This window comes from Mchenga conophoros, linkage group LG15, assembly GCF_057382185.1.
Source record: "Mchenga conophoros isolate Kocher_MC1m ecotype Shallow Benthic linkage group LG15, M_conophoros_male_GT1.1, whole genome shotgun sequence".
Taxonomy (NCBI): Eukaryota; Metazoa; Chordata; class Actinopteri; order Cichliformes; family Cichlidae; genus Mchenga; species Mchenga conophoros.
Window position 1 is genome coordinate 22,557,413 of NC_140540.1, and position 25,884 is coordinate 22,583,296.

General features: G+C 38.7%; 3 protein-coding genes across 3 annotated transcripts; 2 read left to right on the forward strand and 1 right to left on the reverse strand.

The window, feature by feature from the left end:
• Window positions 1-3,629: 3,629 nt before the first annotated feature.
• Window positions 3,630-6,253, forward strand: LOC146558340 (uncharacterized). Its single transcript, XM_085248182.1, has 8 exons — window positions 3,630-3,681; window positions 4,092-4,427; window positions 4,564-4,830; window positions 4,932-4,991; window positions 5,151-5,240; window positions 5,324-5,349; window positions 5,944-6,012; window positions 6,119-6,253. Exons 1-8 carry the CDS (start codon window positions 3,645-3,647, stop codon window positions 6,212-6,214), a joined length of 981 nt encoding a protein of 326 aa, XP_085104308.1. The 5' UTR covers window positions 3,630-3,644; the 3' UTR covers window positions 6,215-6,253.
• A 5,008-nt stretch (window positions 6,254-11,261) lies between these two features.
• Window positions 11,262-13,898, forward strand: LOC146558341 (uncharacterized). The gene is made up of 7 exons (XM_085248156.1): window positions 11,262-11,354; window positions 12,088-12,423; window positions 12,551-12,817; window positions 12,974-13,102; window positions 13,241-13,330; window positions 13,403-13,431; window positions 13,642-13,898. The coding sequence occupies exons 1-7, from the start codon at window positions 11,300-11,302 to the stop codon at window positions 13,708-13,710; spliced, it is 975 nt and encodes a 324-aa protein (XP_085104282.1). The 5' UTR covers window positions 11,262-11,299; the 3' UTR covers window positions 13,711-13,898.
• Window positions 13,899-16,506: 2,608 nt separating this feature from the next.
• LOC146558342 (uncharacterized) lies at window positions 16,507-24,310 on the reverse strand. The gene is made up of 5 exons (XM_085248184.1): window positions 24,150-24,310; window positions 20,832-21,179; window positions 20,173-20,292; window positions 18,908-19,249; window positions 16,507-18,657 (listed from the first exon to the last, which is right to left on the reverse strand). Exons 1-5 carry the CDS (start codon window positions 24,184-24,186, stop codon window positions 18,566-18,568), a joined length of 939 nt encoding a protein of 312 aa, XP_085104310.1. The 5' UTR covers window positions 24,187-24,310; the 3' UTR covers window positions 16,507-18,565.
• Window positions 24,311-25,884: the final 1,574 nt, after the last annotated feature.

Here is a 25,884-nt window from a genome sequence, read left to right on the forward strand (position 1 = left end):
GAAAGCAGCTTTAGCCATTCTGGCAGCTGATTGAAACTTCGAGCGGCTAACGCATAAAGTGTCATATGATGACTGGAGATTATCCTTCCTCCACCTCCTCTCATCCCGTCGACACATACGTCGTAAGGCACGAACAGAATCATTTAACCAACATTGTGAGTAGGTTCTGGGGCGTTTCATTCTGATCGGTGCTACAATGTCAAGGATAGAGGAACATGTAGTTAATAGAGTATTGGCGAAATTCTCAAGCGTATGTGGGGTAAGACAGTCTGACGTAGTAAATGAAAAGTTCACAAAAGAATTAGAAAATTTCAACAGAGTATCGGCATTCACAGTACGCGTAGGACAAAGAGGAGCCTCAAAGCGTGATCCGGTGTTGCCAAGGTCAAGATCGAAAATAACCGGAGAATGGTCGGAAAGTCCAGTGTTTCTAATTTCCTTAATACATATATCCACATCGTATGAAAAAACCAAATCAAGGGTGTGGCCCTTAACATGGGTAGGCTCATTCACCCATTGGGTAAGATTAAAAGAAGCAGTTAGTGCTAGAAAATCGTTGGCCAATTTGTCATCCATACAACAGACATGAATGTTAAAATCACCAGAAATAATAACAGAACCATATTTAAAAAGAATGGATCCCAAGAAGTCAGCAAATTCAGAAATAAACATCTTGTGGTATTTAGGCGGACGATAAACCACAACACACAGAGTAGTCCGAGGGGCAGTCAATTCCAATAACTGGGCTTCAAAGCTAGAATAGGTTGGGGAGGGTAGCAGCCGTGCTTCATGTTTGTTTTTAAAAACCGAGGCTAGGCCACCACCTCTACCAGTGAGCCTTGGTGAGCTAAAGAAGGCACAGTCAGGAGGGAGAAGCTCAGAAAAGGGGATAAACTCACCCGGAGAAGTCCATGTCTCCGTCAGAAATAGAACATCCAGTCCCGTGGTAAGGAAAAAGTCATTTAAGAGAAAGGCCTTATTTGAAAGAGACCTAACATTAAATAAAGCCATCCGAGTCCGAGGAGCTAGGTCATTAGCGGTAGCCCGTCGCAGGGTGTTTAGATTGCTGTGTTGAACACCGCGGCCAGGCGGTGTAATCCAAGACCGAGCAGAGTGATAGGCCACTGGGCAGGTAGGATAGGTATGAGGGCCAACAGGGCATATCCAGCGATGACTTAACAATTTAGCCGCAAAGCAGCTCCTGGAGTAGAAGATAAATCGTGACAGCTCACGACTTGCAGAAGGGTAATCCATAGCCATGGCTCTAATATAAGCCTTGACGCGAACGCGGGCACCACTCCTTCTACCCCGTTTCCTGAAGCGTTTCCTATGCAGAAAGGGAAAAGGTAAGTAGGTCGTTCTGGTGGAGGAGACAGGCGGCAGAGGAGTGGCACCACCCATAGCCCCATAACTGTCCAGACGTTGAGGACAGGAGAACCGAAGATTCAGGAGCGTGTCTCTATCATAAGTTATTAGCGTACAATCGCCTATAGAACATAAAACCAAGGATAAAATAACAAAGAGTACTACGCCGAAGCGCAGTTGAGGTCGCAGACGGTCAGCCATGCACACCGGCGCCATCTTGCCTATCAGCTAATTTGTAATGGGAAGTCCCAATATGAACAAGAAGACAAGAAACATGACAGACTAACACAGATGACTTAAGTAAAACATAAACTAAACTTAAGGTAACCAAATGATAATCCTATTACATAACATATTTAAAGGAATAACTTAAAGACTCAAAGCACTGCCCAAAAGCTTATCTCCATCTATACAAGGACAAGTGACCTCTGAGGAAGTTAGAGGAAGCATGAATAAAAACATATCTGTGATATCTGAAACAACTCATTTGGACTGTCTGCAGTGTTTATGTGGCAGCTTTGTGTATCCTATCCTATCTCATGTCAAGGCTTTCATTGGGGAGTGTGAACATTTCATTCTGTGGATTGCATTGCTCTACTGAAAATAAATCTCTTGTAAACTGGAATAGAAGGTGATAATTTATACTTTGCATGTCCCACTTGTAGTAAACTTTTCCCCTAAAAAGCATGATTGGATACTGAAATGTTTAAACATAAAGAATCATTCATCTTCTGCAGCTTTAAAATATCTAAAAGACACTCTGTGGTTTTTTGACCTGTGTCTGGTCGTCATTAGTGTCATGGTCCTGGGCCATGTTGGCCCAGTATTCTAAGTTTTTGTGTGTTTTGTATTTTGTTCCCTATTGATGCCTTGGTTCCTAGGTTATTTAGTTAAGATGTTCCTTATTTGGTTACCTCCTGTGTGTATCTGTGAGCCCTCGTCTCTCCTTGTGTTTTATTCCATGTTTTCCCCAGCCCGTTATGTCTGTGTTCTCCCTGTGCTCTCTCTCTCCTCCTGTCTGTACCTCTGTGTACTTCCTGTTTTACTTTGACAGTCTCTCGTCAGTATGCGTCATGTTGTGTTCACTCCTGCCCTGTCTCGTTATGATTATCTGTGTCAGCTGTGTTCCCCGTGTGCTCCCACTTCCCTCGTTAACCCTCTGTGTATTTATGTGCGTGTCTCCATCAGGTCAGTGTTGCGTCGTCAATGTCTCTTCCCCGAACCTGTGTGGCTTTCTGTTCCCTTGGGCTTTAGTTTATATTCCTGGTTTTGTTCTGTTACTTTGCACTTCTGCAATAAAGCAGCATTTTTGAGTTCAGTTCCAGTCTCTGTGAGTTTTGCGTTTGGGTCTTCTCCTGCCTCCACACAGCCAGTACATGACAATTAGAGGTTAAAACCTGCAGAGTTATGCTGGGGCTGTCGTATCCACATTTGCACCAAAGCACTTCCCCTTCAGTTCTCAGAAAGAGACACTTAAATAAGATGTAATGAGGAAGAAATGATGTACCAATGAAGTGACAACAGTTGAGCCTGTGAGTTTGTTGCCTCTGCACATCTATGCAGATTAATGTTTCTACCCTGTTGGCCTTACTTTCAGTCACGAATAAAAAAAGAGAGAATGAAATTTACAGTAATCTTCCAGTTTGTGTTTTAATGAGACAGTCTGAGCTGAAAATTATATGATTGAAATGTTTACTATTAACAACATAGGCATGAGCCACAAAAAAAAAAAACAATATGTTGAACTTTCTGAAAGTGTAATAACCAACACCCTCAGCTGTGAGAACAGTTTGCTGTTACACTTAGTTTAAATGTCTAAAGGACATTTAGTGTGTGAAGCGTCTGTTTCTGACGGTAACTCTTCTACATTCTCACCAACTCTGCCCCTTCACTTCTCAGAAAAACAACACTTCACAGACACAGTGAGGGACCAACAAGTATCAGAGCAAGAAGACGTAATCTTACCTTCACAAACGGACAGTGGGATTATCATAAGTCACTGAGCAACTTTCGGCTGTCTGCTCTACGTGCTCGTTTTAGTTTTACAGAGTTTGATGGCCTGCAGTGACCTTTGACCTCTTTAATATTGTTTCGTTCCCCAGCCATTTTATAAACAACAGAAATTGTCAGAGAAAGGACTTCCTGAACAGTTAGCGTGAGATAGTGAGATAACAACCACAGGAACCGCCACAGGGAGCACAACTTTAAAGTCTGCGACTGTCATTACTGTGAGAAACAGGAAGGAGAAATACCGAGAAGCTGAATTCAGATGGATTCACATGCTTTTATCAGTGATACTAATGCTTCAATTAACAGGTAGGAATACAGATACGTTTATAAATGAGATTACAAAAGTTTACACTGAGGACATTATTATTATTATCATCTCAGCAGATTCTGAGTTCTATGAATGTATTACCTCACTAATAACAGGGAAGCTGATACACTTATTTTTCAGAAGCTCAAGAAGAAAATGAGAAAAGAGAGACTATGAGAAATGATGGTTAAATCGATTTAGCTTAAAGTGTTTTTATTGCTGTACCTGTGCTTCAGTTGGTAAGGATACATCCAACATGTGTATAAGAGAAAGATTTAAAAACATTTCCAGCTCAGTGCACTAGTGAAAATGAAAAAGATACAAATGCATACATGTGTGCATAACTGTGCAAAATTATCTGTGCTCTGACATGCAGTGTTACCTTTTTGATTCTTTGTCGTGTTCTCAGGAACACTAAGTGGAGATCTTTCACTCTCCTTCACTGTCAGAGATGGAGATAAAGTCACTTTGCCTTGTGAAAATGTGATGAAGAATCATCACAACTGTAACGCTATCAACTGGCTCTTCATTGAATCAAGAAGCACACCAGCAGTAGAGCTGGTTAATCATGGACAGATCAAAGAAAAGGCCAAATCAGACAGACTGAGTGTTACAGCAGAATGCTCACTGGTTATAAAGAAGGTCACAGCTGAGGATGTTGGTCGTTACACCTGCAGACAGTTTAGAGGCAATCCAGGGAAACAGCAAGGTCCAGATGCTGTGGTTTATCTGTCTGATGTCATCAGTGAGTATTTACACCACACCACACCAGACCACCAGTATTTACAAGCTGTGAACAACTAAACAATATGCTAACACCTTACATTTATTTTTTTTTTAAAATGTTTGTTTGTTTGCTTTTTTCTTCGAATCTTCAACAGTGACTGAACAGAAGAACACTGATCAAGTGACTTTAAACTGCTCTGTGTGGACATATGAACGGTGTAAACACAAACTGAAGTGGATCCATGACAGTGGAGGTCTGAATAGAGATTACTCAAATTTAAAAACATTACAGTCGTCCTGCTCTGCTGCTGTTACTTTTATAAAGTCATCATACAGTCACATATCTAACTCTGACTTTAAGTGTAACGTAACAACAGAAGAAAACAAAGAGCAGCTTTTTACCTTCAGGCCTCAGTCATCAGGTAAGAAACCAGGAGAGATTCGGTTGAGAAAATTACTTTCAACTGATGTGAGGAAAGAACTTTTAATTAGCTGAATTTGATCTTTTGTTTGAATGATGAAGATACAGTAACATCATTAACAACAAGAACATCAAGAACAACATCACAGACTGATGACCCAGGTGATTTTTCTTTTTTTTCTTTTTTTTGGGGGGGGGGGGGGGGGGTTCAAAGCAATGATTGAATAGTTTTTTGTTAAGTCACATGCATGTCATATTTGCAACTTTTCTACCTCTTAGACATTGAACAGTAAATGAAAAGCTTCAGATATTTGTGTTCAGGTGCAGCTCTGGTGTGGCCGTACATCCTCGTGGCTGTTATTTCAGCAGCACTTTTAATCTTTGCTGTGAAACTGATTGTACTGAAGAGAGGTGAGAGAAAATCCCACATTAAATATTAAAGCTGAATCTTCTCTGTGGTCAAGTGTGTAATCCTGTTTTTCTTTTCTTTTCAGGGACCAAAACACAAGCCAATGAAAATGTGAGTTTAAAAATAATCTTTACTAAACATTTTAATTCTAGATCAGAAGTGATGCAGTGGTTGGTGCAGCAAAAGATCAAGAAAAGAAAAAAGAGGGTGCAAAATTCATTTTTGCTTTGATTTTATAATTATTAACTCCAAAAATGACCTCAGCCTATGTGCAAAGTCCTTTCTGGTCACAAAAAAGACCCTATGGTACTGGTAGTTGGACTTTTGTGTTGCATTTTATGTGTTTTATATCATTATCTATCTATGATTGTTGCAGATGTTTAAACACTCAAAAGTAACTGGAAGTTGCACTGATGTAATGCATATATTTATTCAGGCTTGACTTCAAATCCTTCAGTCATTTAGAAAATAATAAGGTCAAACTCACAACTTCTGCTGTTTGCATTTGTTCTTCAACATTATAAAACTAACTTTACAACATGAGACTGTGCAAGAGATAGATTTCAAACTGAAGGGAAGTGAACTGTTGCTGTCAAACTAAGCCAAAAGAAGTGGTAACAAATTTTGACATCATTGGCAGAGACGGGTCAGTGTAGATCCTCCTGCATCTCAGAGGGCAGTAATCATGTTTTCTTTACTGTGTAGGCGGATCATGAAGATGGTGTTTCCTACATCTCCATCAGCTACACCAACAAGGCTAACAGTGAAAATAAAGTAATGCATATGATATGTTTCTGGCTTCATCAGTGCATTAGTAAATGATGTTTTCACTGTGTTGTGTTACATGTGGTGAAACATCCTGTGGTCTGTGTGCTTCCAGGTTCGGGATAAATGTGAGAGTGATGAGACAGTTACCTACTCCACTGTGAAAGCTTCCTCCACAGATCCCAGCAGCCTCTATGCTACCATAGAGTAAACAAAAAGGAAACTTAATCATCAGGTCATTGCTTCTGTGAAAAAGCTTCGTCCCTATAAGAATTATTGGTTTGCTCAGTTTAAAAGGAGGAAGCAGTTGTGTGAGTGCTTAAAGAGCAGAATTTGTAACATTTGAAAGGCTTTCAGTTTTATTTTATCTTTTGTTCAAAGTTTTGAAATGATGTACATAGATGTGTTTATTTTGCTATTTGCCTGTAAATTTTCTAAAACTGCAGTAATTTATAAGTTTAGTTTCATTTTTTCCATAAACAATTATTCAAACATTTGTGTCTCATTACTCTAAGCATCAAAAGCAGGATTAAATGGAATCAGGCATCAGAGTGGGAGGATATGTCTTTACCTGTATGAAAAACACAATTTTACATGAATGAATGAGAAAGTTTTATTATGTTGGTTGCATTTCTCTACTGACAACAAACCTTCCCTCTGGTGAGCAGGTTTTTTCACAAAGGGCTTAAACTTATCTAAATGAAGAAATTCAGTTCAAGACACCTGAGATTGATCATAAATCAGGACACATACATATGAGAGTTAAAGTGAAAGGAGACAATATCCACTGCAAGTTTAGAATATCTAAAGGACACACAGGCTACACACACAGTGACATTAAACTGCTCTGTGTCCACATATGAAGAATACAAATACACTGTGAAATGACTATATAACAATGACAATGGCGTGTGGATATCACAGTCTACCTGCTCAGCTAGTGTGACCTTTACAACATCTGATCATATTTACCAATCCAACAATTGTTGGAGATTTTGAAGTGCAAAGTGACACATGGTGGAAAAGGTGGACGGTGGATGTTTTTCCCATTGACTGACTTGGAGAGTGGCCTAAAAAAGTAAATAACAGCACAGGTCAGTGTTGAACAGATTTAAGCACCTGCTCCGATCAAAGTTTAGTGTTGGATTATTTAGACCTTGATCAGATCAATAACATTGAACAAATACATTTATTTCATTACATGACAAGCTTATTGTCATCTGTGAAGTCAGTGAAAACAGTTGTTCAGTAAAGTTACAGTCATGACCACAACCATACCCAAGTATATTACTTTAACCAGGACTAATGAACTTTCCCTGAACCTGCAAACGTTTTTGGACCTTAGGTGTTTTTTTAACCACAAGGGTGTATAGACAAAATACAACAATAGGAAACCCAACAACAGTGTTTTCAGTTTGGAATTATATTGGATATTATATTATTTAGATTTATATATTATATTTTCTATTATATTTTCTGTTCTGTCTTTTTTGGATTGTTCTCTTTTATTTACAGTTTTATTTTTGTTGCCTGCACTTTCTAATAAATTTCACTTCCTTTGTATTTGCCTCCTTGATTAGTCGCAGCAGTGTTTGTTTTCCCATCTAGTTTACCTTCCTTCATTACCTGTTGTGTATTTAAACACACGTTGCTATTGGAGTGTATACTTGCTTAATCGATTAGTTGCGGCAGTGTTTGTTTCCCTTTCATTTCCTGTGGGTGTAACCACTCATTCTGTTCGATGCTTACTGTCTGTCTGCTTATGAGATTTCCTGTTGTATATTCAGCTTTGTTTGATGGATATTGTTATCTGGTCCCTGTTGGTTTTTTCCTTGCCCCAATAAAAGTTTGGCTTTTGTTTTGGATACACACTTTTCAATCAACATCACTGTTTTGTTATTAGTTTTATGTCTACTGGAGTGTATAATGGAAGATGTTAGGCTGAAGTTCCCCATGTAACAACCAGCTTCATTTATTTTTGTAACAATTACTGTTGTCCAGAAGGGGGTGCTGTATAATAATTGCAAGAAACTAAGCTACCAAATAGACACATACACTAACTGGTTTAAAAAAAACAATACAATAGAAAATGAAGAACTTTTTTTTCATATTTTATTTTTTCATAAATGAGTGTTCTTTATGTAAATAAGATGCCAGTGATGTTTCTTTAAGCAAAGCAAATTAAAATAGTTGCAGTCCAAAAAATGAAAAAAATAAACATCCAAATTCAAACTCTCTCTGCTTAAGTATGTCATTAATCTGCAGAGGTGGGACCAAGTCATTGTTTTGCAAGTCTCAAGTAAGTCTCAAGTCTTTATCCTCAAGTCTCAAGTCAAGTCTCAAGTAATGTCAGGCAAGTCAGAGTCGAGTCTCAAGTCACTGGTGTAAAAGTCCGAGTCAAGTCACAAGTCTGAAACTTTGAATTTCAAGTCCTTTCGAGTCATTCAAAAAAACGAAAAAAAGCATGTTGCAGTTATATGCTAAATGTAAATATTAGACCATGTAATTTTTAAATCTGTGTTTTTCTCAACACATGACAAAATAGTGAACTTAGAAAATATACACAAATTGTGAAATTGCACCTCTTTAAAATGCAGCTCAATTAAACCTAGCTCCAAGAATAATTTTCACCGACAGTTCTGAGATAAGCTGCATGTTATTCTTGGATGCGCTTGTAGGACCGGCTTTAAAATCGCATGACAAAAATATCATACACATTAAAAAAAAAACTGCATCACCAACGTAGCCTGGACAACATTTGCTAGTTAGATGAAGTCAGCTATCTCATCGTAGCATATTTATATGCATATTTATAATCATACGGTTCTTGGAGTGAGTGCATACACTCATGAAGTTTAGTAACTTCCGGTCACTGCAACAAGCCCAGGTACAGTTTACCGACGGATGGGTGCAGGACCTTGAAATGCACCGTGTAGAAAGTAAAGACCATCGTACGTATCATAAGTTTACCAGTCTCACAAATCGTCGTCATAAATACACATTCGTTAACCGTTTATTAATAGGACCTTTGAGCTCAATGGTAATTAATTAGTAGTGGAAATAATTTCTGGTAGCATCACAGAAATGTAGCAGTGACAATAATACTGTATGCTGTAATCGTACTGGGCAATTAGTGATACAAAAAACCTGTTTTATCCTGTGAATAAAAGTATATGTTTTTGTCAATGTACCATAATAACAGAGGCGAAACGCAATATTGTGTCAGGACAATTCACTATTTATGCACAATAAACAAAGGAGCATAGCGCGACAATTTCTGTTCAGCGCCAGACTTGCTTGTAACCTATATCACCAATTATTTTATGAAAAATGACGTATTAACTACTAAAAAACACTGACCTTCGTGTAAATGCTTGGAGCAGACTAACCTGTGAGCTGGAGTGTTCTGGGACGTTATATTTGGTCTTTGAATGGCTGCAATCCAGGCCATCCGTGGCTCTTTGTTACTTCGGAAACATGGCTTGAACAATTTCTCTTCAACGACGTAATCTGATAACAACCGATCTCTTTACCCGTCGGCTTCCCGTGGCTGTCATGCGACCGGCTATTGCAGTTAATAATACAACGGCTTCTTGACATTTTTGTGTTTCTTTTTATCGCTGTGTGACTGATTTCAATTGAAAGTCTGTGTGCGCTAGTACCGCTTGCCACGAGTTCCCAGAATCCTTTGCGGTTCTACCCGTGAATGACGTCACATTTTCAATCTCTATATAATATGCATGTTAAATTTTATATTTGGGGTAAAATATCAAGTCTTTTCAAGTAAACCGGTTCAAGTCCAATTCAAGTCCCAAGTCATTGGTGTAAAAGTCCAAGTCAAGTCACAAGTCTTAGAACATTTTTTCAAGTCAAGTCTAAAGTCATAAAATTAATGACTCGAGTCTGACTCGAGTCCAAGTCATGTGACTCGAGTCCACACCTCTGTTAATCTGCACTCTGAAAAGTAATGGTGACATTTCTACTTCTCTGGCATATTCTCAGTAGATCTTTCTCTTTCCTTTACTGTCAGAGACGGAGATAAGGTCACTTTGGAGTAAAGGAAAACAAAGGAACAAAGGAAGCAAAACCCAAGACAATGCACACATGGAACATGTTGTGGAGGTTTTCCATTTAAATAAAGCCTGCAGACGAGCGGTGAGCGGTAGCTAACATTCTTTAATCCAAACACACAAAGAACAGAAAACCAAGCTTGTGGAGAGCCTACATGACCGCGGGGCAGGTCAGCAGAGTCTCACTGAGCCTAGCATGGCTCTCAGTTAAATACCTTCTTCAGGAACAAAAGGCAGTACACAGCTGTTTCACACATTAAGGTTCACACTCCCTTCACACTTCCTTACAACACCTCCACCATTTGTCTTACAGTATGGGTGTCAGACATGTTAAAATCCAGTGGCACCAAGGCATTATACAATAAAATAATGTGATTAATACATAAGTAAAAGAAATTCCTATACAAACACATGCTCAACAAAATAAGACAGGAAATGAGAAAGCTAAACAGGGGTGCTAGTTTCAGTCATTATGCAAATCCAGTGTTATAAGGATGGGGAAAGGATGAGACTAAAGCAGTCACTTGAATGAGTGGCACTGAAAATGTGAAAACCTGCCACTGCATCCACATGAACAGAACTAGCTTTTACACTAAGGGAGGAATAAAGCCAAAGCAACTAGGACCTGAGAACTAAATACATTTTTTTAGGTTGCAAGAAAGTAAAGCAATCTAAAATACAAAATATTCCCACTTATGTTTATTCTGGTCATTTGTGGATAACACCTCCCCCGCTCTGCTGCTGCTCATTAAAAATGAATTAAACAAGCTAAATCATTAAGAGCAAAGTCTTGCTTACCATCACCAACATGGATTCTGTTAAACACTGAACAAGCAATATGAGTTTGCACAAGACAATTGGTACAAATGCATACTTTGATATATGGCAGTGGACAGGAAGTGTGCTGTGGCTTTAGTGGAGATAAAACTCTACAACACATTATTTAATATCCTATAAAATTACTCTTATTTACCTCCACCAAAATTAGTAAGACTGCAGTGTCAGTTTGGTTGAGAAGGGGTCTACACATTTGAAAAACTGAGGGAATTCATATGATCTACATTAAAAAATAAATACAAGAAATAACCATAACATTGAAAATGACCACAGCCTGAATGAGGAGGAGACAGGAAGTAAACTAGATAGGCATGTGTCTTTGACAAGTACAACAGAGTTTGCCAGTTATAGATGTGACAAAATAAGAAGGAAAACCAGAACAAAACGTGATGATTGAACACAAATTCTTCAACATTTCTCTGTTTCTGTTGCTTCTTTTTTCAGGTAAGGAAACCTTTATTTACAACTAAAACCTTTTTGCTATTTTACTTAATCTCAACAACAAATTTCAAACACACATTTTCAGATATGAAAATTAATTAGCTTTGAAAACCTCTTCCTACTGTAACACTTTATCAGCATCTAACTTACTGAACAGATTATTGTTAAGATTAACAGATGCATGAAGTAGTTTTGAATAATTCACTGTCTTAATGATAGACGTCTGATATTGATAAGTATGTTCAGTTACAATAGTCACCAAACTCTTGTTTTGTCTCAATTATTAGGTGTAATTTCTACATCAATTTTCTTTTACCTACTTTAGCTTTTATGCTGTGATACTTTGTTTGCTTTCTGCATTTATTTTTATATTCCTCCTTTGGAGTCTTTGTGGAGCAAATCAGCTGAACTTGTTTTGAACTGGTTGTTAAGAGTAAGCTGAAAGTCTTTATGAGGACATTATGATTCACTAATTAAAGGAAGCTCTCCGTGTATCTAGATGTATTACAAGGTCTGTGTTTTTTTTATATTTGTGCTTCAGTTTGAAGGTAAGGATACATGTAACACGTAAGAGATTTTTTTTTCTTCTTTTGAGTTTTACTTTATTTTGAAATCCAAGAGAGCTGTGCTTTTGTTTGACAACCCAAATCAAGTTTTTTGTTAGTTCTTTTGTAATAAGAATGTAAATCGTCTCCGTTCAGACAACTATTGTTTTTTTTTTCTGTTATATTCTCAGGAGATCTAAGTGGAGATCTTTCACTCTCCTTCACTGTCAGAGATGGAGATAAAGTCACTTTGCCTTGTGAAAACATGATCAAAAACCATCACAGCTGTGACACTACCACCTGGCTCTTCACTGATTCAAGAGGAAAAGCAGCAGTAGAGCTGGTTAATCTTGGACAAATCAAAGAAACAGTCAAATCAGACAGACTGAGTGTTACAGCAGAATGTTCACTGGTTATAAAGAAGGTCACAGCTGAGGATGTTGGTCGTTACACCTGCAGACAGTTTAGAGGCAATCCAGGGAAACAGCAAGGTCCAGATGCTGTGGTTTATCTGTCTGATGTCATCAGTGAGTATTTACACCACAATATGTTGAAGTTCAAACTGTGTTGTTAGAGCAACATCATGAAACATTACATTTAGTGAAAAGAAATGTATTCATACTTTTTAATTCTTCTTGCGTTTATCTTCACCAGTGACTGAACAGAAGAGCAGGGATCAGGTGACTTTAAACTGCTCTGTGCAGGTACATGGACATTGTGAACACAAAGTGAAGTGGATCCATTACAGTGAAGGTCTGAATAGAGATTACTCAAACATAAAAACATTACAGTCGTCCTGCTCTGCTACTGTGACTTTTGTAAATTCTTTATACAGTCACATATCTAACTCTGACTTTAAGTGTAACGTAACAACAGAAGATGGCAAAGAGCAGCTTTTTACCTTCAGCCCTCATTCATCAGGTAAGAAAGGAGGAGAGATTTTAATGATTATGATAAAATTTTGAAAGTAACTTCACATTATTTGTTTATTTTAACAACTTAAAGTTTTAACTGACAGACAATTTATACAGACAATTTATTAGTGAAAGGGCCACTGAATCTTCTTTTTTCATTTAGGTGAACAAACAAACAAACAAACAATTACAACAACAACAGTTAAATTGGAAATCACAATTGGAAATACAGTAAGAGCAGGTCTGGGGACAAAAGAGTTGGAAAGCATGGAAGGTTCAAGAAAATTACAAAGTAATGCCAACTTGTCCTCTGTATCATTTTTCCTCCGCTTTCTGAATTTCAGAACGAAAAGTTTGAGGTTTGTGTTGTGTGTTTTGCAAAGAAAAATACATTTCAAATATGCTTTTCGTGTTTTCTTTATCTTCCCAGGCTGGTCCTTGTACAGGCTCATCATTGTGGCTCTGGGTTTAGCAGCACTTAATGCTGCTGTTGTGATCGTCAACATCTGGATAAGAGTTGGTGAGAATAATCATATATGAACAAGATTTTGTTTGTGGAAGCTAAAGTTGACTCCTTACTTGGTCCTTTTAGGGAAAAAAGCACAGATGGAGGAAAACACGGTGAGTTTGTTAACTTTTTTCGGACAAAGTATACACAATAAATAGGCGATCACACTGAATTGTGGATAAAACTGTATTTTCTGGCTCATGAACAAGTAGAACCCATCAGGATAAAAGAAAATCTTTACTTTGTCGGCTTATTAGTCTGATTGTGCTAAATGCAAAATGCAGTTACAGTTTTAATGACGTTCATTGTTCTGTATTTTACAGATGTGCAAAGATGAGGTTGATGATGGAGCAGTGAACTATGAAAATGTCCAATCTTCTGATGAAGTTTGACCGAGCCTCCTGCTTCTGGCAGATCTCACATATCAGCACATCAACGTGCTGTATATTTCTTTTTACCTTCATACTCAACCTTTTAAACAGAGACTCGTGCTCTTGCTTCAGTCACAGTTTGGATAACGATACTGAAACTGCGATACTCTCCTACTTTGAAAACCAAAGTGACTTTTATAAAAATAATTTCCTGCATCAGCTGTAAAAAGCTTCTTGTTTTGTTTTTTGAAGTGACCAGTATTTTTAATGGTTTTTCAACATTTATGTGCTTTGTCTCAGAATCCTTGAGCTTAGTTTTATCACTCTGTGTGAGGAAGAGCTGATTTAATCAGAACTACACATCTTTCTACTTCCGTAATTACCCCCTGCTGTTCCCCCCTTTTAGAAAGGCTGTCCTTCTATTGTACACGCATAGTCAACACATCAAAGAGGAGACTTCAAACACACAAAAACTAAACAAAAAATACAACTTTATTCATTTATTTTGTAATAATTTTGACTTGAATGTAGCTCATTTTCATTAGAAAAAAAGAGACTTGAGAGAAACACATTTTTATGAAAGTCAGGCATTTTGATTTAATATTCACATTTTGTTTTGATTGCCACACAATAGCTACACTTGTTCTAAAGGCTCACCAGCTTTTACACATTTCCCTGAGCGATGGCTTTCTCACAAAGTTTACACATGCAACCCGGACAGGTATTATGCCTTAAGTGTCACGGCTGCACAGCAGTCGTGTGGTGTATTGAAAAAAGGATCCAAAATGCAGGTACCGACTGGGGTGCGAGTGAGTGTTTATTTACAACGGTGAGAAGGTGACAAAACAGGAAGAGCAGAGCGGGGAGTAAACAAACCTAAACTGGGAAAACTAAAGAACAAAACTTAAACCAAACACTCACGGGAGGAGGAGCGAAATGCACAAAGAGAGATGGCAGAGAGACACAGAATGAATACCAGGTAACAGAATAATGCAGACTGACATGGAACTAAACAGACGACGCGACAGAGACCACAGGAAAACACAGGGCTTAAATACACGGGGAGTAATCAGGGAATGGGCCACAGGAGGGAGACACAGCTGGGAGCAATAAGGCTAACGAGACAGGGGAGAGGTAAAACTGAACACACTGACATGAGACATGAACTTTCAGAATAAAACAGGAAACTAACAGACACAGAGAATCAGACAGGACACTGAATTTGACAGGCAGACTCATGAGCAGACACAATAACACCATGGACAGACAGAGGGAACACAGAGAAGTGGGAGCAGGCAGGCAAAGAACAGAAACCTAACAAATGGCAAAATCACAACAGAATACACACTCGGAATGAACAAAAGCATAAGGAAACACAAAACACTGAGTCCTCAGACTCAGGACCATGACATTAAGTCACAGCTGCAGACTGAGATTCTTGTCTCTGTCTCAGTGCTACTACACACATTTGATGGACTAACAGGTTGTTCCTTCATCTCTTCCATCAGGAACAGAGCCCTCTCTGCCAGGGAACTGCAGCCACCGCTGAACAGCATCATTCCCAAAGTCAACAAGCTTTGCAATAGCTTTAAATGTCTGCATTAAAATGGGAAAGTCTGACACCATTATCCTCAGTCAAAAATCCTTTTTAAGCTGCTGTTTTTCCTAGTTAAGCCTAATTTGTGTGCCCGGGGACATCCAATGTATATTAATAAACATATCTGTGACAAAAGGGATGCTGCTCTGTACAAAAGATTTAAAAAAAAAGTCAAAGTAAACATCTGTCATTTCCGCTATATACAGTATAGTATATAGAGAGACGAGACTACGAGGCTCCAATTACATCAGTGCAAAAAACCAAATAGATATAAGAACAGTAAGAAAATAGATATACACTTTATACACTAAATATAAACAAAAGTACGTCTTTGTGTTTCCATTTAAACAGAAAAAAAACTTGGCACAGAAAACAGACAGATGAAATGGGATGGAGAAGGTGTACATAAATTATACAACATACCTGACAATATCACAGTAAATGTGCAATGTACTGTGCGAAAACCTGCACTGATCTGACCTAATTTCTTCCTCATCCTGATTCCTGACCTGGCTAAGGTGGTTCTGGCATCTGACAAGGATTCCTTCTAGGCGTCTCCCTGGTGAGGTGTACTGGCCGTGTACCACCGGGAGGAGGCCCTCGATCAGACCCAGGACCTGAAGGAGTTACCATGGATAAGCTGGAGAGGGAGGTCTGAAGTTTTCTGCTTAGACTGCTGTCCCCGCGACCCGGTCGCAGATAAATGAAATGGGTAGAGCAAGTTTAGTTTGTAAAGCATGCAATTGTTTCCATGCAGGAAATCTATAGCAAAAAGAAGAGATGAGCCCTTCGTCACAGATGGTGTGGTCACCTGCAGGTTCAAGGTCATTGCATCTCCAACCCACATCGATAGCCACTGTACTTGAGGGAAGTTTGGACAATGTTAAACACTTTCTTCAGGCAATTGTATTTGGATCACCTAAATCAGGGGTCCCCAACTCCAAGCCTCGAGGGCCAGTGTCCTGCAGTTTTTAAATGTGTCTTTGATCGAACACAGCTAATTCGAATGGCTAAATTACCTCCTCAACATGTTTTGCAGTTCTCCAGAGGCCTGGTAATGAACTAATCATTTGATTCAGGTGTGTAGACCCAGAGTGAGATCTAAAACCTGCAGGACACTGGCCCTCGAGGCCTGGAGTTGGGGACCCCTGACCTAAATTCATGACAGTAATTCAAGCAGTAATGCCTAGACGGACAAACAAACCATCCTTAACCTCCTTGGACCTGACGTCCACATATGTGGACATCACATTTTGGGTTATTTAGACCAAAAAACTCAACACCATCTTACCAGATAACACCAGCTACAATATTGGTAATATGTGTGTTGTTCAGCAGAACATTGTCCAGTATGTTGGCTGATATACTTTATTTACCTTTGAAAATAAAAGTTGATCTGATTTTAATGAATTACAAGGAGTGTTATAAATTATTATCTTTGAAATAAACATACAGTGCTTATATTAACTGCTGAATTAGAAAAAATAATGTGCTCTTAAAAACACTCATCTATTTAAAGACTACACAAGCTGTGTTAATTATAGTTATACCATAATCCTTTGTGTCAGCATGTGATGTTAAATATACATAAACAGTATGTGTTATCAAATGAAAGTGCAAAACTCTTTGTTAGGAATTTCTACCTCTGATAACAAGTTTCATGCTTTTTCTAACTGAAAAATGAACTGAACTATGCATGAAACCACAATTCCTAAAACATGGATAACAGAAACATGAAACTCAAATAATAATCATCACAAGCACAACAAGAGAACAAGAAAACAATCCATGATGCAAAATTAATCCAAAACATAATAAACTCAAAATACTGGGTCCAACGGACACAGAACCGTGACAGCTACATAGTACTTCAGTTAGAGTCATTGACCTTTTTTTTTTTTTTAACAATGTCCATATCTACTCCACTGATTAAAAAGGAGCATAGCCTCGAATGAATAGCCAATTATATGACCCTTGTCCAACATTTAATGGTTCAATTCATTGCCATTTTTTCCCCATTCGCAGTTTTTTACATATATTTTATAAATTAATGTGCACAGTTTGTGTTGTTAGTGTCTTTGTTAATTATCCCGTTTGTCTTTTAACCCTAACATGAAGCACTTTAGTCTTTCAATCAGTTTTTGTTTTCTCAATCTTATAGAATATTTCTTACATTTAAACACAAAACTTTAGGCTGCTTTGGGGATGAAGAGCCATACAGAGAGGAATTAGGCTAGTAACAAATGTGCAAAAATGACCCATACAACTCATGTGCAGTGATTTTTGTGTAACTATTATTAAAAATTGACACATCACCAACTAATTAAACATGAATGACTCAAACAGATTTTACACAGATGTGATGACTAACTGCTAAAAGGTTTTCTGTGGATACAAATGTCTACAAATATTTGTGACATTCTTTTCTTTCACTTACAGATTGGTAAAAAATGTGTGCACGGGTTACCAGACACACACAGGTTACATTATATTTGTGTGCAGTTTTAACATTATATAGTATATTGTTATTAAAAATGATCTAATTTAGTAGCCATAGCCACTACCTTAACAAAACAGACAGGTAAAGTGGCTATCAGGTAATTGCTAATGAGGAGCCAGGTTAACATTTATGTTAACTCTTCAATATTTCAACACTATTAAAACAGGAGCTTTACTCACTGCTGAAACCTCACTGTTTAGCTGCTAGTGAGGGGCGGGGCTGTGTGCCTGTCTGTGGTGATGTGTCAGTTGAAGGAGGCGCTGTTGGTCTTTTTAGTATCAATTATTATCTACTGACTTTTCTTTCTTTTAAAAATCCTCTTTTAAGACTCTGACTGTGCAAGCTTTGTTCAAGTGCTGTTGGAAAACTTGGACATCTGAGCTTTCCTGTGCATTTATGCATAGTGAACTGGTACTTATACAGAACCTTCCTATATTCAAGTTGAGCATTAAATAGCTTTCTACTACAAGTCATTATTCTACCAGTCACACACATTTCTGCAGTGCTCTAATCTGAGCATTTTTATCTGTTCACACACACTCACACTATAGCCTATAAAGGCAAATTAATGTTTTGGATAAGTTAAAGTAACAAGTTGTTCTTGTCAAGAGAATACAGCCAGTCCAAAATGTAGTGCACAGACCACAGAAGACAATTTCTGTCTACAGAGTGTAAATAGAAATGGTTGAATGAAGAAATCAAACAGTAGTTTCTCTGATAATCAAAGCAACAATCAACCAAAAGCTTCAGATAACTCATACTGACTGCAGTAAACAGAGTTACTTTGGAAGAAGAGAAAGTGGAGTGGCGGAGTCTTCATTGTTTTCTGTGCCAATGTGGAACAAACCTCTGATGGTTTTCAGCCATCCCTCTGCAGAGGAGAAACACAACAGTGAGTCAGATCACAGAGTCCTGGTAAATGCATGAAGTCACATGACTCCAATTAAGGTGACTGCTCTGTTTATTTTCTGTCAAAGTATACATCAGTTCTTGTGTTTTTATCACACTAACAGCATTTTCATGTGAGGTCACTAACCTTCACAGAAATATAACTGTCAATATTACTAATGGACATGAATGTGTTCAGCAGGAGCTTTTAGGTCAAATTCTCTTATACTGACCATGAACCAAGAGCACCACCACTTGCTGCTCCAGGGTCTTTCCCTCATTGTCGCAGAAGGTGCAGATGTAAACACCTCCATCTTCACAGCTAACATTTCTCAGAGTCAGACTGGCATTTCCTGAAGTCCGTGGGTCTTTCTTCATCTCTGTGTGGCGTCGGAACGATTTGTTGTTTTTATGATGCTGTGTCCGACCCTGCTCATATACGATTGCCTTGACTTCTTTATCTTGGATACGTTTCCACTCCACTATGATGTCCTCTCTCTTACATTTTTTGGATTCAAAGGGCAGCAGGACACTTTCTGCACCCTCTGTCACGTCCACTGCTTTGAGCTGGCAAACTGAGAGAGCAGAGAAGAACATCAACTGTAGCAAACAGCAGCAGTAAATCACTTTTTTTTTTTAAAAAAAATGTCTTTCTATAATGTGGATAACAGCAGGCTGTGTGGCTTAGTGGAGATCACATAATCACCTATTGCACGGAAGACTGGGAGGGGATAGAGATCTGTGGGAAGACTGTTTCAGGAAAGGCGTGCCAAAAATCTGTTAATCAGATATGTAAAAAAAAAAAAAAACGAAAGAACCATAACCAATGTGTTAATTCATCCTATCATATATTCAGGTTTTATGTGTGAAGATAAAAGTATAGGATACATATAATGCCTGACTGGTGCTGGATTTATTGATATCTGACAGAAAATGTCTGTCTTCTCCATTCAAGGTTAAAGACGTCTTTTTTTTTTTAGTTTAAAAAAAAAAAAATTTCCCACTTCATTCTACATGTCTTTGACCTCTTGTAGGAGATTTTATCAGTATAGCATTCCTCCATGAATATGTTTGCTTCTTATCAAGGGCAGCTTTTGTTCTTGTGAAGGCAACTGCACGGACAACATTCATAACTTGAGAAACAAAACTGTAAACAACATCAGTGAGGAACTGAAGGCAGAGCTTGTGGGTATAAATTAGTCTTCTTCCTTTAGGGGTCTCAAAATGGATCATCTGCCTCTTACACCAAACACCACATCTATAGTACTCTCTCTTGGCATGAAGTCCTACTGCTGCTCACTGATCATCACTCTTCTTCTTAGCCTAGCATCAACAACTATTTCCCATATCTTCATAGTATCGCTCTGTAGTTACTGAAGCTCTGCACATTTCCATTGTTCCTGAAAGTCAGTACCAGTACGTGTCATCAGATTTTAAATTGAAACTCTCAACATCCCCACAGGAGCTGGCCAGGTCTGCAACACACAAACACACACACTACCTGCAGTTTTCTTCATCCTTTTATATACAAGGCTCATGAAGACAGCAACAGCAGCAGCCAAGAGAACCAGGGGAATCAGGACAGCTGGGACAACTTTGACCCAGACTGGAGAAGGTCCTGTAAAAAACACAAGCAACCTGAACATCACCCACAGTAGTTTCACTTGTTCCAGCAGTATTTTAGATTTCTGAAATTTTAAAAAATGATTTTTTAGATTCGATGGGGAAATGTGGCATCCTGCAGGATTCCACTTTGGGACCATTTTGTTTTGTTGTTTTGACTGCCAGCAAGAAAAAGGACTGGCATGTTTTTGTCTAAACTTCTAGCTTACTTATCAGACATGTATATTGTCTGTTTGTATATTATATCGATGAACACTGATTTGTAAATTATTAAAACGCATTAAATGATCAAGATTAAATGTTCTGCTACTCTGTTTTTTTTCCTAAGGCTACTGTTGTGTTTTGTTTTTTACTTTTTATCACGCTTACCTCTTTTATTCAGAGGTAAGCATGATGACATCTTTTCTGGAGGGAACCTTCAATAAACGTTGCAGTTGGTTGAAAACTGTTTGTCAGGCTATTACTGTAGTTGGGTAGTTTTTTTCATCAGCTCTGGTCACTGTTGATGGGCAAAGACACTTTTCATAGCCTGACCTTTGACCTTCAACTGTACTTCAGTTGTGTTCCTGTCCTCTCCGAAGCTGCGGGTGGTGCAGATGTAGGTTCCACTGTCAGAGACTGTAGGGTTTCTCAGAGTGAGGCTCAGGTCTCCAGTCTGCAGGGCTTCCTTCTGGACTGATGTTCTGCTGGTGTAACGAGGGTTTTGGTTTATAATGTCATCGTGTTCCTTGATGAGAGTGTGGATGATTGCAGGATTCAGATCATCACGTCTCCAAACAACTACATCGTCTTTAAATAAAGGAGCAGGAACCTGACAGGGCAGTAGCGCAGAGTCCTCCCCCTCACAGACCTCCACCTCCACCCCTGAGGCATGCTGGGAAACTGGGGATACAGAAACATGTTCACTCAGTTTCTGTTCCACAGAAAACACATATTTAGAGGCGAGGAGATCCAGATCAGGCTCACTAACTAACAAACAATAAGTACATCCAGTTTTCTTGTTTCTCTGTCACTATGGGGAAAAATTTGTGTTTCACCTTATTTTACTTCTGTGTACTGTTGGTGTGTGTGTAACCTTGTAGTGTGCGGATGGAAAACAACTCACTGTAAGCTGTGTTAATAGTTATGATGCACGTTGTGTCTTCATCTCAGGCTGGTGCCTACATGACTGTGAGAAGAAAACTATCTGCATCTAATAAGATAAAGTCTGTCTGTACAAGTCTCTACAATCCAGTTTGGTTTCAATGCTCAGTTTGTTTTATTTTATTTTATTTTATTTATTTTTTTTTTTTTTGGGGGGGGGGGGGGATTTCTTGCTTAATTTCTTTTTTGCTTCCATTTCGCTTCAACCTAAAATAGTCAAAATATTATAGGAATTAAATGTGTGGATGAATGAACCTGACTTTTCAGAAATGTTTCTTTCAGTATGAAAAATGAATGCAAAAATTAGAGAAGAACTGGAACCACTACAGGGCATTTACAACACTCGGGTCAGGAAGAGGGCACACAACATCATCAAGGACCGCACCCACCCACACTGTTCACACTCCTGCCATCTGGCAGCATTACAGGAGGGTAAAAGCAGGGACAACCAGACTAAAAACCAGTTTCTATCCACAGGCCATCAGGCTACTGAATCACTGACTGATTGTTGAACTGTAATTATCTTTAACCTGTAAATTTGCAATTTTGTACATTTATATACAACATAACACAACTTCATACAATATAAACATCTTATTATTGCATATTTATCATATGCAAACATATCACTTGTTTTACGTTATTTATTATTTTCTATGCTCAGAGTTACGTTTATTCTCCTCCATACCCGCTTCACACCCTGGAGGACGGGGCTGTGGCCCCCCCACACTCCCTAGCAGATCATTACATGGAGAAACCTTTGGAATGCAAGCATGCTGATCCACACAGGTATGCACACATGGGTATTCACAGACGCGGACTAAAGCTTTCTTGGCTGCTACCTCAAAGCACACTGTGCGCTGTCTATCTTGCGTGCTGCACAATATCGTTTATTATTTAGTAAATATTGATATCTATGACTAGCTAGTTTATTGTGATGGTGCTTTGTTTTCTCTATTATTATGTTGCTCTTTGTTGTTTGCTGTCTCCTCTGTTTGTTTTTTTTGTTTGTTTTTTTTTTTTTCTCCATACAGGTGACCCAGGAGTTCTTTTTTTTTTTTCTCTCTCTTCCCCCCCCTTCTCACCGTCTCTTCTCCCCTTTGGTTTTCTTTCTTTCTCTCCCCCTCTTTCTCTCATTCATTCCCCCTGTCCTATTTATTAAAAAAAAAAAAAAAAAAAAGACAAAGGATGAACTGAAGCTCTGCCATCACGTAATGTCGCATACTGCTGTTTCTGATGTCATTTAGAAAAAAAAAAAAAAAAAAAAAAAAAAAAAAAGAGTTACGTTTATTCTTTATTTTAGTTAGTTGCTATTTAGTTGTGTGAAGGGAACCCACAAATGAAGAATTTCACTTCTCTGTGCAACTACTGTGTTTTGCTGTGTACATGACAGTAAACTTCTTGAATCTTGAATCCAGGGCATATTTGGACAAACAAGCTTTAACATCACCCAACCTCACCCACCCACACAAGGTCCTTCCAGAGAAACTGCATTCTGCTACTTTTTCCTACTGTTATTCAAACCAATAAATGACCACAAATTCAGTGCTGAGACAGACTCTGACTTTGTGACGTGTCATGAAATTACATCAGTTCAATCACAAATAACAGTGATCACTACAGAGAAGTGCTTTTCTTGGCATGACATTACATTGCTGTCAGTGGATACCCAAGTATACTGCAAAAAACAGACTCTGCTGTCAGACAGAGACAGATAGAAAAAAGCATGCAAGAGCAGCAATGGTACAACAAAAACAGCCACACTGGTTTACAAAAGGTTCGTTCAGAGTGCAGCCAATAAGAATCAATAATGGAATCAGAACAGGTAAATTCTTATCAATTCCCATCTGTAAATATGATCTGGGTGGGTGAACTTCCATAGGAATCTTGAGCTGTTCTGATTTCCTGGGTCTGAAGAACAGTTGGGCTCTGTTCCAGAAAACAGATCTGACTTTTGGTTCCATGACAAAGATCAGTGTTGATCATTGTCTTACAGTATGCGGCTAAAGCAAACAGTGATCACAGTAATGTGCATTAAATGTCTCATTGAGGAGGAGCAGGCTGTAAACCTGTCTTACTGTCAAAACAGTCACAGACGTTTAATTATGAAGACAAAGCTGGAGAAAGTAATTCTGACTTCACCATGTTCACCAGAGTTCATGAGTAGAAGCATTAAAACGTGACCTCTGTTCTGTAGCAACTGACAATGCAGCCAACAAAAACAGAAATAACTCACTGAATTGCACACAACAGGGGAAAAAGTCTGGTACGTGTGAGATTTCCCACTATTTCTTGAAGTCAGTATGGCAAATACACTATACAGACAAGAGTACCACCTAAAAAAAACACATAGAGAAGCAGATCATCCAGTCTTTAAGGAGCTTACTTTGTGCACTATATACTGACCCAGCAGGCCTGTGCCAAATATGTATTTTAATAATAATAATAATAATAATAATAATAATAATACAGCAGATTTTTTGTATCAATAACTTCTCAGTAATTCTGAGCAATCATTTCAGTTTGTTTTTGAAGGTTTGATCATATGTAAGCCGTTCTCCATTTCCCTCTCCTGTGAACAGCTGCTCTAAATCAGATACAAAAACCAGAGCGGAGCAGCAGGAGGGAGACAGAAAGCTCTTACTCCTATTTAAACAGCTGATATATTTTTACACTAAACATCATGAATCAAGGACCAGCTGATCTTACTGTGAGCGAGGATCACAAACACCGGGACGAGCTTCATTTCCCACTACAATCGAATCCAGAACAAGCCGAACCGCTGCGCCGCTCAAAGCAAAAACAAAAAAGCAAAAAAACTTTCTCTTTCACTTTCCATTAGACTTTTGATCCCAATCCCAAGAGACTTAAAATCCCAGTGACTAATGGTATTGGCATAATAGCAATATTGATATGGTTTCACTGCATGTGTAGGCAGGGGTGGTAATATATTTACATTCATGCAGTAACACTTTTACAGTGGACATGAAACACTACATATATAAAAGTTAATGGTGCCCTGCTCTAAAAAACTGTCATAGATTTAAAACTGTCTGTGAACCTCTAGGATGTAAATTAGCATTTATAAACACAGTGTTTCATGTCAAATTTAAAATGTTAATGATATAATAAAATCTGTGATTGTGAATTATTTTCAATGTTTAGGAGTGGATTAAAAGATGCATTTAATTTTTGTGACACATCCATTATTAGGATTATTCGGTATTTATAGTGCACTTCTCAACACTGTAACAGGAGTGTATGGTAGCACAAAAGTCTACAGTTACGCTTTTTCATTGGCTCTGCGGTTCAGTACGGCTGAGCTGAATAGACTGAAGCCTAAATGGTTTTCCTCCTTCATTATCAATAAAGCCTTTCTCTTATAGCATCTCTGACTGTAGTGTTTTCAGTCACAGAGATCATATTTACATACAGTGGGGCAAAAAAGTATTTAGTCAGCCACCGATTGTGCAAGTTCCCCCACTTAAAATGATGACAGAGGTCAGTAATTTGCACCAGAGGTACACTTCAACTGTGAGAGACAGAATGTGAAAAAAAATCCATGAATTCACATGGTAGGATTTGTAAAGAATTTATTCGTAAATCAGGGTGGAAAATAAGTATTTGGTCACCTCAAACAAGGAAAATCTCTGGCTCTCACAGACCTGTAACGTCTCCTGTAAGAAGCTTTTCTGTCCCCCACTCGTTACCTGTATGAATGGCACCTGTTTGAACTCATCATCTGTATAAAAGACACCTGTCCACAGCCTCAAACAGTCAGACTCCAAACTCCGCCATGGCCAAGACCAAAGAGCTTTCGAAGGACACCAGGAAAAGTATTGTAGACCTGCACCAGACTGGGAAGAGTGAATCTACAATAGGCAAGCAGCTTGGTGTGAAAAAATCAACTGTGGGAGCAATCATCAGAAAATGGAAGACATACAAGACCACTGATAATCACTCCTCAGCCTCCCTGGGAAAGTCTATGCCAGGGTGCTGGAAAGGAGAGTTCGTCCGCTAGTCGAACCTCGGATACAGGAGGAACAATGCGGTTTTCGTCCTGGTCGCGGAACACTGGACCTGCTCTTTATCCTCTCCAGGATACTTGAGGGTGCATGGGAGTTTGCCCAACCAGTCTACATGTGTTTTGTGGACTTGGAGAAGGCATTCGACCGTGTCCCTCGGGGTGTCCTGTGGGAGGTGTTGCGGGAGTATGGGGTGTCTGGCCCATTGCTACGGGCCATTCGATCCCTATACAACCGTTGCAAGAGCTTGGTTCGCATTGCCGGCAATAAGTCGGACTCGTTCCCGGTGGGTGATGGGCTCCGCCAGGGCTGCCCTTTGTCTCCGGTTCTGTTCATAATTTTTATGGACAGGATTTCTAGGCGCAGCCAAGTGGCGGAGGGCTTTCGCTTTGGTGGCCTGTGAGAGACAGAATGTGAGA